This window comes from Chaetodon trifascialis, chromosome 4 (assembly GCF_039877785.1).
Source record: "Chaetodon trifascialis isolate fChaTrf1 chromosome 4, fChaTrf1.hap1, whole genome shotgun sequence".
In the NCBI taxonomy this organism is placed as follows: Eukaryota; Metazoa; Chordata; class Actinopteri; order Chaetodontiformes; family Chaetodontidae; genus Chaetodon; species Chaetodon trifascialis.
Window position 1 is genome coordinate 83,627 of NC_092059.1, and position 13,283 is coordinate 96,909.

Here is a 13,283-nt window from a genome sequence, read left to right on the forward strand (position 1 = left end):
CTCCCATCCTTCTTCAGAAAAACTTTCCTTAAACTTGGTGTCTGTTAATAGAGTTTGTTCAGTTTGGATTCAGGTCTTTGTTGTTCATCAGGATCCAGTTTGATCCTGATTCATATCATCGTCCCAGTTTAATTGATGTACGTCGGGATGGGTGCATTTAGGCGCCCAGAGGATTGAACGTAGCTACCCCCACCAGTCGGCACCAGATATGCTACTTTCTTAAGCTTATTTGCATTCAATGAAGTACCCATTTAAATGACAGGACAATGTTTCCTTTACCTGGTACTCTCTACTTTGTGGTACTGCTGGGTTTTTTTTACTGGGGAAAAAAAATTTCAAGTCTGACATATTTAAATGTCTCTGTCCGCAATGTCCAGTTAAAGTAACTGCAGAGTTAGACATGAAAATATTTGTCTCTTCACTGTTTTTGCTGCTTCTGGCTTTTCTATGGATATGCTAACTGAAGAGTTTATTTCCACCAAGCCAGAGTTGGTGCTTGTTGTTGGTATAATGAAAGATGAACCAAAAAGGTTTTGGTGAGTTTTATTTTGTTTTGGTTGCATTTGAATAAAATGTGTTTTACAATGATTAAAATGACTGTTTCTGTGAATGGAGTCTGGTGGCTTTGCTTAGAGCCATATATAATGGCTGGATTGGCTGTTTCTGGTTAGACAGAAAAAGGTCTCTGTAGGTATCCTGTCCATCATGTTGTCAGACACCTAGAATAAGAATCTGAGCTGTCAGTGGAAAAACTGACAGTTTTAGTGGGCAAACATCAACGGCGTGTTAACACCCAGAATGATGACATAGCGGCTGGGCTGGCGGCCCGCAGTGCTCTGGCCATTGTCTTCTTTATTCACTTGATAACAAAACATGGGAAATAGGGTCAATGATTCAATCGATTTGTTCGGGACAGCGAAAGCTTCCTGAACCAAACCCTTGCTTGCTTGGCTCAATGTGCTGCACATTTTAGCATAATTTAAAATGTGATTTGGTTATTGAAAAATGTGATTAAGGAAATTATTAATTAGAGATGTCACCAATTGACAAGTGCATGTAAAATAAAGTCACGTGGTTTTCAGACTGATGATGCACTTGAAGGTATTCCGACAGCAGAATAAACTCTGCTCAAACCATCATGGCTGACCTGGTGCTCCTTCAGTTGATGGATGAGCTCATTACGAAGCTCCAGGGTGGAAATGGAGATAGACTGACCGTTGTCATGACGATCAGACAGGTCGGACAGTTGAGGAGGTCGTGTCCTCTCACAGATAAAGTCAGACTGATGGTGATTGATGCTTTAATGAAGGAAAGTGACACCAACAACTCCACAAACGTTGCATTGAGTCAGAGAGTCAAGGTTTCAGAGACCTGCTGCAGAGTTTTACACCAGTTTTAGTGATGAAGAAGGTGACGATGAAGATAATGTCCTATAGCTCAGACACTCAAAGGAAGAAGCTGATCTGAGAACAGATTTGAAGTTGATTAATTTCACGTTTGGATTAGGGTTAGGGCTTCTGGCCCACTCTTTCACTGTCTACTAAAATAAGAAGTAAATTGTAAAGAACTTTTTAATGTTTGAAGTTCGTTCTTGACCAACAGTCTAGAAAACTGACCACGAGGTAGTTTAGTCACCTCAGGAGCCACCAAACAGGCCAGGTGTGTTATTGGTGAACTTTGGAAAGTCAACAGTTTTTATTTAAAATACAAACTGCTTTTTCAACTACACTATGTCACACAGTCCAGTTTGCATCTGCGAGGTGCAAACTTTGGATTAATCTGATACCTGCAGTATCAGGTCACATAACCTCCTCGTATGTGAACCAATCAGGACCAGATTTTTTGCATGTCTTTATCATAAGCAGTAACAGCACCCTGAAGTTCAGCATGAAACAGGAAGTGAATCAAACGAGAGAAGGTTGTGGCCACATGAGGTCAGTCTCGTCCCCTTTCTCTGTTTGCCTGGACAAACCAGAGCCTCATGCTTTAGGTCCTCTTCAGACCACTTCACATCATTCATCATGAAGCTGTGCTGAGAGATCAGACACATGGTCAGGCCATCTCTGCTGTTTACCTCAAGATCGTTGTTACAAAAGAAAATAGTTGCCGTTGTGGAAACTTTCCAGGATTGTAAAATCCTGTCTGTGAGTATTTTAACTGTGCAGTGTTTTGATCTGCTTTGGTCTGATAAAGTAATAAACCCATTCATTTGTTAATTAATGGTTATTTCAGTCTGAACTCGACCCGTTCCTCATAGAAATGCATTGGCATTTTCTTTCTGACAAATTCTTTCTGACATCAGCCTCAACACCTTTTAGGATGTGTGTTCAGATTTATGGAAAAAATGAAATCAATTTGAATTAGTATATGTACTGTTCTACAGAGTATATGCATTATTTTTTAGTATTCAATGAATATTTATTGAAGCAGCAGTGAAACCTGTTTTAAACCAATCAGATGGTGTGCCTGTGACATCATGGATCTCCTCCAGTCCAAATGATTAATACCTTTAAACACAGAGTGTCTTCTCTTGTCGTCCTCGGATCAGGTTTTAATTTTGGTAAAATCCCCTCTGGCATAAATCACAGGAGGCGGAGTCTCAGTAATGACACGTCAGCTTGCTGTGACATCATAACAGATGATCAGGAGGTGTTGAACACGAGCCGAGGCGACGCTGCTGCTCACAATTTAAATGATCAGTAATTTAAGCGGCTCTGGAACACAGTCTATTCTGCAGAGCCAGCAACTCTATTACGCCAAAGGGGGTGTCAGTCAGGGAGGGAGAGGTCAAAGGTCATCTGGCAGAGATGAATAACATTCTGCCATCATCACTGCACCTCTCTATGCTTCTCTTTTTGTGTCCAATAAAACTTTTCAGTTGACCGATAGTGAAACAAACAGTCTGTAAACATGGCGGAGGAGTCCTGCTGGAACCGCTGTAATGATGTATATGTGAAGTGTTGTTCTTCACAAAACAAGAGCAACCTTAAATACTCACAAGGTTGTCACAGGTTCAGTTTCTGTCTAGTACAGGTTCAGAATTATTCTTAATTTATAAATAAATAAAGAATAATTCTAAACCTGTATACATATACATAAATATCTGTTGCAAACAGTCATTGTGTTGAAATGGACAGAGTAAAGAAAGGTTCACGTCATTAATTTGAGGAACATCTGAGTCTGTGTGACACAAGATTTAAGATTTACATTATTGATAAGCTGGCAGCTTCACTGCTAACCTCTTCTCCTTCAGCCACACACTCAACAACTGTTTTTGCCGTGTCATCAATACTAGAAAAGCAACTGTAGCAATAACTCGCTATCTCTGTGTTTATTCATACCTTAAGATGCTACAAATTATATGCAGCCACAAACAGAAAAGCATGAAAAGCTGCCAGTTTGAACGGAGTTACAGAGGGTCATGGTATGGGAATGTTACACCATCTCATCCAGGAGCATTGGTGTAAACGGGAAGGTTTTTGTACAGACCGGCTCATTGCGAGTAGCTGCATTTCCAACTCAACTCGCCGTAAATCTGAACCTGCTGCCAATTTGTGTTTCCTGAATATGATAACCGAGATGGTTTTTTAAGAGACCTGTCTGTCGGTCCGTCTGTCTCCCTCTCTCCAGGTGTGGGAGTTGTCCTCAGGTGATCTGCTCCTGTCCATCCTGTTTGATGTGGAGATCATGTCTGTGACTTTTGACCCCTGCGAGTACTTCCTGTTCTGTGGAGGCAGTGATGGAAACATTTTCCAGGTGTCTCTATGCAGCCAGGTACGTCTCACTCTTCCTTTACGTCCTTTATCTAAAGCTGCTCCTGTCCTACACCCTACATGCTACATCCTCTGTCCTATATCCTACAAACCACATTTTACATCCTACAAAATTCATTTTATGTCAGCAAGACTATATCACATGTCCTGCGAGCTACACCCACACGCCATATTCTACACCCTGCATCCTACAAACTACAGCCTTTCCTTACAAGCTATATCCTATGTCCGACAAACTACATCCTGCAAATTACATTGTATGCCCTCCGTCGTACAAGCTAGTTCCAGCAAACATCCTTTTCCCTGCGTTTACATCCTACAAATTATGTCTCATGTCGCTACAGTCCTGCATCCTGCAGACTACATCCTTCAAACTATGTGCCATGTCCAACAAACTGCAGCCAACAAACAACATTCTCCACCCCGTATCCCTCAAAGGTTGTCCTGACAACTACAGCCTACATCCTTAAAATGACATCCTGCATCCAACAGACTACATTCTTTGCCATCAAACTACATACTACAAACTATATCATGTGTCCAACAAACTACATCCTATGTTCTGCAGAACTGCATACTGTTTCCTGCAAACTACCTTGTATTAGCCTGAGTCATTCATTCTGAATTCTAAGGGCTTCTGTCCACAGCGTTTGTTTTCTTAAGGCTAGCATCTTGCACCCAACATCTTTTTAGTGTTTTGTGCAGCCGCTCCAACCACTTCAAGAAAACAATTACATTAGATGGGGTGAAAATCGAGGAGAAGCTTGTTCTGGCTGTGTCTGTCTATCCTGAGCTTTATGATATGTCAGAAAGAAAGGATCATAAAAGAGAGGCTGTATGTTTGACTGAGGCCAGTGCTGCTTGCCACAGTTCATCTTAATGCAAACAGGAAAACAGTGAAGGTGTCATAGATGTCAGTATTTAAACAGTTTATGGATCTCATTAATCAGACGATCCTGACATTCAGTAAAACCTTCAACAGATAATGTTTGAGATAATGTAAAAAGAGATGTAATTATGTGGAATAAAGATAAATGTTTTTAATAATTCATCTTTATATTCATTCATCTCCATCACCTGTCGGCCTTTTTCTCCTCACTGACTCAACACTGTTGTTTCTTTTTCGTACCGGATTTACATTTTGAAAACTTCACTGAGTTAATCCTCCAAACAAACCAGAGAGCTTGTCCTCCATAAACAACCCCCATCCCCCTCATCTCCCCCAGAGCTGATGATACTACTATGATCTATGTACCCTGAACTGAAATGACTGGAGCTCAGTGCACAGATATCACTTCAACGGAAATAGTGGTGATGATTCTGTCGTCTGTCCTCTGATTAAACCTGCTCTGAAGCTGCTGTAGTTTGCCTGCAAAATGTATGATAAATGTCAAATCAGTTATTGTCTAACGGAGGCAAAAGGCCCAAAAATAATAGCAAAAACATTTTCAGATTGCATCTCAGTGTCCAAAGTCACTTCTTCAAATATCTTGTTTTTTCCGACCAGTTGTCCAAAAGCCAAAGCTTTTCAGGTTACCGTGATAGAACATGGAGAAAAACCGAACTCTGACACTATGCACAGGGCATCTACATTGTTGCTTAACAATTACTGAAACAACTATCGATTCGTTAAAATAGCTGTCAATTTCTTTTGACGGCCTGATTGTTTCAGCACTAAACACTGCAACGTGATTATATGAACTATGACCTGTTGCATGGCCAGATTCAGGATCTGCAGTATTCCTTCATACTGTTGTGGTGAAATCTTGAAAGAAGTTTGTTGAAGTAAGCTTGCTCACAAGAGTTTTATTATGGCCCTGCAAGAGGTTCACACACATAGATAAGAGTCTGTTGGTGAAAGAACAAGAATAAAGAGAATGACTGTCTTTATAATCAGTTTGAAGGTCACGAGTCACCAATCTGACAAACACTCACAGCTACCAGGTGAGGCTGTGTTGGGTTGCTGAGTTTTTGGGCCAAACTTTTGGACTCTTTGCGACACAAGTACCTGGAGTGTATTCATAACACATAAAGGGAAAAACAACATGGTCATTCAAATCAAATTCACGTTTGTGCACATGTCTTAAACTCCTCCAACAAAACCAGCTAGTGGAGCTGACCAAAGTTTGTTACCTGGCTGGCTGTGCACAATTTATAAAACAGTTTTCTCTTCTGCAAACTGTGCAAGTGTTTGGTTCGCAGAATTGTCACATGTGAAATGTCTAACATTTTACTGTATGCTCAGAGACTAATTTCTAAGCTTGCAAAACCTTGGCTTTTATAACCTCATAATCCAAATGTTGATCACTGGTCAAGATTGCACACACTTCTTGGGCTTTTTCCACCAAGTTACAATGCTATCAAAGGCATTAAAATATGAATAAAAGACACCGTCTCACAACCAGAAGGAAATTAGCACAGGCGAAGGTGGTCTCATCATGAGAGTAGGAAGACATGGGGACAGTAGAAATACTTGAGGTCGGTAGAAATGCATGGTAACTGTACAAAGACACGTGGGGTAAGACTAGAAATATTTCTAAACGTACAAAGAGTATGTGCTCATCAATAGACACTGAGACGTGGGCATTGAGACATGTGAGCAGTAAGACGTGGGTAGTGAAGCATTTGACCAGTGAGACATGTGGGCATTGAGACATGTGGGTAGTGAAACGTTTGACCAGTGAGACATGTGGGCATTGAGACATGTGGGCAGTGAAACATTTGACCAGTGAGACATGTGGGCATTGAGACATGTGGGTAGTGAAACGTTTGACCAGTGAGACATGTGGGCAGTGAGACATGTGGGTAGTGAAACGTTTGACCAGAAGAAACTCTTTGGAAGTTGAAGACCTGGAAGTGAATGAGTCTGAGCTTCTGTTTGAGTTGATGGAGATGAACTGTTTGTACTGTTTGTGTCTCATCTGCAGAGTCTCAGTCGGGACAAATCCTTCCAGTCCGACAACGATGGGAACCAGATCTTCAAAGGACACAGGTGAGACAACAACAGGTGTTTATTTAAGGAGGGTAACTCAGAATTTGTCTGTGTTTATTCCATTGAAATAATTTTTTTTAAACTTGTCACTTTTAAACAGTTTCTATTTTAACAGCTTGGTATGTAATAGAAAATCACTTTGACATGATCAGGTCACAAGGATGGCCGAGTTTTCAGAATCAGAATCAGAAAAAGCTTTATTGCCAAGTACGATTTTACACATACGAGGAATTTGCTTTGGTGAGGTTGGTGCTTGACATATCTATTAAAAAGAAGCTATTAATAAAGTAAAAATATATCAATATAAATATATATACACAAGTCAGTTTTTTTTTTTCCAGAAGCACAGTCTGTTTTTTAAGGAACACAGTCAGTTTTTCCAGAAGGAAGTCCCAGCAGAGTGTTAATGTAATGCATAGAGTTATGGCAATGTCAGTGTGACAAGATGAGGCAGAGGTGGAGTGTGAAGAGCGTCAGGGGGGTTCTGGGCCTTGTTAATAAGGCTGACAGCAGACGGGAAAAAACTGTTGTTGTGGCGTGAGGTTTTGGTCCTGATGGACCGCAGCCTCCTGCCAGAGGGGAGTGTCTCAAAGAGTTTATGTCCAGGGTGGGAGGGGTCAGCCACAGTCTTTCCTGCACGGCTCAGCGTCCTGGAGGTGTACAGGTCCTGAAGAGACGGGAGATTGCAGTCAGATTGATCTGATCCTCAGATTGAGGATGGACTCAATGATGGCTGTGTAGAAGTGCACCATCATTGTCTTTGGCAGACTGAATTTCTTCAGCTGCCGTAGGAAGTACATCCTCTGCTGTGCTTTCTTGATGAGGGAGCTGATGTTCGGCTCCCACTTGAGGTCCTGGGAGATGATAGTTCCCAGGAAGCAGAAAGACTCCACAGTGTCAATAGTGGAGTCACAGAGGGTGATGGGGGCAGGTGATGCTGAGTTCTTCCTGTAGTCCACAACCATCTCCACTGTCTTAAGAGTGTTGAGCTCTAGGTTGTTCTGGTTACACGAGGTCGCCAGATGGTCAACCTCCCACCTGTAGGCGGACTCGTCGCCATCAGAGATGAGTCTGATGAGGGTGGTGTCGTCCGCAAACTTCAGGAGCTTGACGGACTGATGACTGGAGGTGCAGCTGTTGGTGTACAGGAAGAAGAGCAGAGGAGAAAGAACGCAGCCCTGAGGGGATCCGGTGCTGATGGTCTTTGAGTCGGATATGTGTTTCCCCAGCTTCAGGCACTGTTTCCTGTCAGACAGGAAGTCTGTAATCCACCTGCAGGTGGAGTCAGGCACGCTCAGCTGGGAGAGCTTCTCCTGAAGCAGGGTTGGGATGATGGTGTTGAAAGCAGAGCTGAAATCCACGAACAAGATCCTGGCGTAGGTTCCTGCAGAGTCCAGGTGCTGGAGGATGAAAGGTTGACCAGGTTGACTGCATTGTCTACAGACCTGTCGGCTCTGTAGGCAAACTGCAGGGGGTCCAAGAGAGGGTCGGTAATGCCTTGAGGTGTGAGAGCACAAGGCGCTCAAAGGACTTCATGACCACAGAGGTCAGCCCAGCCTTTAAGGTGGGTATTGGTGGAGGTGACTGGAGCTGGAGCTGTTGGGAGGTGTCGTGGGGGATGGTTGCTGGACTGTCCCTTTGTCTATCAAAGCGGCAGTAGAACTCATTCACGTCGTTGGCTAGGCGTCGATCGTTGATGGACTGGGGGGCTTTCGGCTTGTAGTTGGTGATCTGTCTGAGCCCTTTCCAGACAGACGCAGAGTCATTAGCTGAGAAGTGGTGTTGGAGCTTCTCAGAGTACAGTCGTTTAGCCTCTTTCACCGCCTTGCTAAACTTGTAGTTCGTCTCTTTGAATCTGTCTTTGTCCACACTCCTGAAGGCCTCTTCTTTGCCAACCTTAGCTGTCTGAGTTTGGCTGTGAACCAGGGTTTGTCAGTGTTGTAACTCACCCTGGTGCGTGATGGGACACAGCAGTCCTCACAGAAGCTGATGTAGGACTTCACAGCCTCCGTGTACTCATCCACACTGTTGGTAGCAGTCCTGAACACATCCCAGTCAGTGGAGTCCAAACACGCCTGGAGATCCTCCACAGCCTCACTGGTCCACTTCTTTGATGTCCTCACTACGGGTTTACAGAGCTCCTCTCTGGTTGGACATTTAATAAGCTGTCTGTATTTTGGGAGTTCGTGGGTGATGTTACCTTTGTTAAAGTCGCCAAGGACAATAACTAAAGAGTCCGGATTGGTCTGCGAGCGTGCGCTGTGCGTCCTGCACGTTGGCCTGCGGCGGGATGTAAACGCCAACCAGAATGAATGAAGTGAACTCACGGGGTGAATAAAAGGGATCACAGTCAGTGGTAAAAGATGCCAGGTCAGGAGAACAGTGCTGCTGGATCACTGTCACGTCATTGCACCAACCACTGTTGATGTAGAAACAGATTCTTCCACCTTTAGTTTTGTCGGAAAGTTCCGCGTCTCTGTCTGCTCGAAGGAGTTGGAAGCCAGCCAGCTGCAGCGCAGAGTCCAGGATTAATCCACAGGTCCACGTCTCAATGAAGCACAAAACCGCAGATGAGGAAAAGTCCCTGTTTTTACCCAACAGCAGTTCCAATTCCTCCAGTTTGTTGGGCAGTGAACGCACGTTAGAGAGAAATATTTCTGGTGATGCTGTGCGTAGTCCACGCTGGCGGAGACGCCCGAGCGCGCCGGCCCGTTTTCCTCTCCTCTGGCGTTTCACTGCGTGAGCAAAGGTGAGCACACCTTTGCCCAGAATGTCCAAAATTTCCACTGTTGGGAGCGGAAAATTAAGAAATAAATCCTCTGGTGTTGCTCCGCTGATGTTCATGAGCTCTTCTCTGGTGAAAGAGCTCCAGGTACCGTCGCAAAAAACAGAGTTAACACACACACAAAAAAACAAACGCAGCAACACCTTGGTCAAACCAAAATTCAAAATCAAAATTAAAAGACTGGATTCATATTTTGTAGGGCAGATATTAAGTAAACAAGTCTGAACAAATACAGTCAGAATCCTTTCAAAAGTATTCAAATGCAACATACACAGAACCTAAATAGCCTGGATGTCGGTTCATATCACGTCCATCAGATGCTTCGCTAAATTAAACCACATGAAGTTTTCATGTTGAATTCAACTGTCTGACCTGAGTGGACCGGAGTCAGAGTCCAGAATGGAGGAAGCTAGAGTATCTCATTCGCTGTGTGTCACCATCCAGTTGAATTGAAGCTCTGCTGTCACAGCATATGCTGCTCATCCTTCCAGCCAACATCTAGTTTTGTTATCATTGTCTCCAGCTCAAGGGAAACACTTACCTGAAGTCAGTTTGATGTCTCTCTCAGGAACCTGGTGACGTGTCTCTCCGTGTCAATGGACGGGACTCTCCTCCTCTCTGGGTCACATGATGAGACAGTTCGACTCTGGGACATCCAAAGCAAACAGAGCATTCGCTGCCTCGCCCACAAAGGTAAGCCCCACCCCCTCGTTATGGCATCATCAGTGACAAAACCCAAATCACCCAAGTTGTGTGGGTTTAGACTGTCCTGGACTCAACTGTCTTGGCTCAGACTGAACTGTTCAGCCTGTCCAGGTGACCTCAAGAAATCTTAGCTCTAGTCACAAAAGTATGCAGCTCTTTCACAATTAAAGCTTTCTGGCTAGCACACATTAAAAGCCCTCATACTCTTTTGTAATGAAGGCCATCTAGCTCCTTCACAATAAAAGCCCTCCTGCTATGTCAGCATAAAGCCCACATGTTCCTTCAAAATAACGGCCCTCACACTTCTACACAATGAAAGCCCCCCAGCTGCTTCACGATATAAGCTCTCACACTCATAATACTTTAAATACTTTCATAATAAAAACACTGAGGCTTCATCACAGCAAAAGCCTTTGTGCCCCGTTACAATAAAAGACCCAAACTCTTCCACAATAAAAGCCGCCCACCTGCTTCATAATAAAAGCTCTTCAGTCCCTTTACAGTAAAAGCAAAAACTAAACTTGCTAATTAGACTAATAAAAAAAACAGTTGAGTCTCTTTTCTGAGTGGTTGCTAAAGTTCTGCTGTTGTGTTACATGTTCAAACTGAGAAGTTTAAAAAGTTGTCAATTACAAACCTCAATCAAATAATTCATCAGTCCAACCAATGAAATAATCAATGTAATGAACTTGTTCTGTAACTATCCTGCTGACTCTGTCTGACAAGTTTCATTCTGACTCTGGTCATTAAAGTATTTGTACTGAGAGTTTTTTCCCTTTATTGCCGCATCTGTATTGTATGACACCATGTTCATTATTGTCTGGAGCTCTCAACTAAAGGAGTGCTGAACTAATATAAATCATATGAGACTGAATGGGATCAGTCTTCATGTTTTAGAGAGTCTCTGGAGGTGAAGGTGAATTTAACCTCTGTGGTTGAAATAATTCCTCGTCTCTGCCGCTGCTGGTTTATTAATGAAGTGTCTGACCCGCCGGCCTCCGTTTCTCCAGAGGAGCTTTTACTTTCCCATCTCATTCATAATAAGTGATCGTGCTGCAGCTGACGGGAACATGAAGAAGAAACACCCCAGCGTGATCAAGACTGGCACTTTGTAATTAACCGAATCCTCTCTGTGCTGAAGGGCTCATCACTTCAAACGGACTGTCAGGAGCCGATAATCCCTGTTCTGGCTGGACAGAGGGACTCGCGGTCGTCCCCCGCCTCCGTCACGTTTTCAGATTTTCTTCCTGCAGCCGCCGACGCTGCTCACAAAGAACCAGACTGTTAAAAGAAAAAGCTTCATCCTCCGTGACGACAGTGCTTCAAACCGATTTGTCTCAGCAGAACAGATTCAGCTGCTCCACATCTGCCCGCATGTTGGCAAAATACCAGAAGAACCAGAGAATATATTTATGTCTCTTATTTTAAAATCACAACCTGATTATGACAAGATTAAACATCTCAGCACAGACTTAATTATCCACCTACAATATTAATATGATTGAGTATTGTTAATTCGAGGTGATTCTTTATCATTAAAAAAACAGCAATAACTGCTGTTCTGACCACAAGGTCCATTAAGTAACTATTCTGGAGCTCTTGATCACATCACATCATTTTCATCAGGTTAAACTTTTGGACCTCGACTTTCAAACCATTGTGTAAGAGAAGTCCCAAATATTCACCTGATGATGAAGTTCATATAAAGTGACTTAAAGCTCCAGATTATATTGTAAGTGACCCTTGTGGTGAAATTATTTCCAAGGTCAAGATTAATCTTTGAATCTCAGCGATAAACTTTTAAAATTCAGACCATTGAAAGAAGATGAAAAAAACCTCAAAAACAATTATGAAGGAAGAAGTTCATGAAATAATATTCAATAATAAACACTTTAAATGTCGCACAGAGAAGGTAAATGGATGGTATCTGCAGATGTGAAGCAGCAGCAGGATGAGGAGACGTGAAGGCGTGGGGGGTCCGAGCACACTCAACCAGCTTGGTTACCACAGCATCCTGCAGCCACAGGTCAGTCCAGCTGCTCTGTTGGACCACAGTGTGTTTTTCAACAGGACAGTGACCCAGAACATGCCTCCAGACTCTGTGAGGACCGTTTGTCCCAGACGGACAGCGGTGGAGACCTGTTCTCCACAGTCACCTGACCTGAACCCAGCTGAGGTTTGAAATGAGCTGGAGCTCAGAGTGAAGGAAAAGCAGCCAATCAGAGTTCAGCTTACATGCGAACTCCTTCGAGACTGATGGAGAATCGTTCCAGGAGACGATGTCATAAAGCAGCTGAGAGAACGAGCACAGAGAGCAAAGCTGGTCGAAGCTAAAGGAGGCAAACTGAGAAGAATCTGAAATAGGAAATGTTTTTCTTTGTTTCTACTTTTTTTTTGCTTACTATATTAATACCTCTGCCAGTCTGGTTTGTTGGTTTGTTTGTTTGTTTGTCAGCAGGGTTAAAGAAAAATTATTGACCCACTTTTCATGGAACTTCGTGGAGAAGTTTACAATAGAATTTAATGGGAAGAGCCCATTACATTTTGGAGTGGATCTGGATCTCGGGGCAGATAATCCAATAATATAAATATATGGTAAGACCAGCAGTGTCATACCTTGAAGGTTCCATTTCTGAGCTTCACCATAGTTATGGCATTTTTAGAGTCATATGAAGAGCTATTTCTCTTCCACATATGGCCGTCAAACTTTGTCTCATCCGGTCACACTGCGTTCTTCCAGTAATCTCCAAATGTTGTGTAGCAAACTTCAAACAGGTTTTCTGAGTTTTCTGAGGTGATCGTGCATCCAGACTGGTTGTGTAGTGCACTGTTGTTTTCTCTGGGAGGATTGTACCTTCTGCTTCCAGGTCTTTCTGGAGCTCCTTTACATTGGTCCTTGGCTCTTGGGCTACTATCCTGACTAACTTTCTGACTGCCCAGTTGGAAGTCTTGTGAGGAGCTCCTCTTTGTGGTCACTTGATGTGATGTTCCATCGACTTGTGGATATTGACCCCAGTAATGCTCATAG

At 43.1% G+C, this 13,283-nt stretch overlaps 1 protein-coding gene across 1 annotated transcript in view; it reads left to right on the plus strand.

The window, feature by feature from the left end:
- Positions 1-13,283, plus strand: part of wdr18 (WD repeat domain 18) — a 50,086-nt gene that overhangs the window by 15,812 nt on the left and 20,991 nt on the right. The window contains exons 5-7 of the mRNA XM_070961865.1: positions 3,631-3,774; positions 6,701-6,765; positions 10,119-10,243. Of these exons, the coding sequence (XP_070817966.1) occupies positions 3,631-3,774; positions 6,701-6,765; positions 10,119-10,243 (334 nt within the window). The remainder of the gene's footprint in view (positions 1-3,630; positions 3,775-6,700; positions 6,766-10,118; positions 10,244-13,283) is intronic.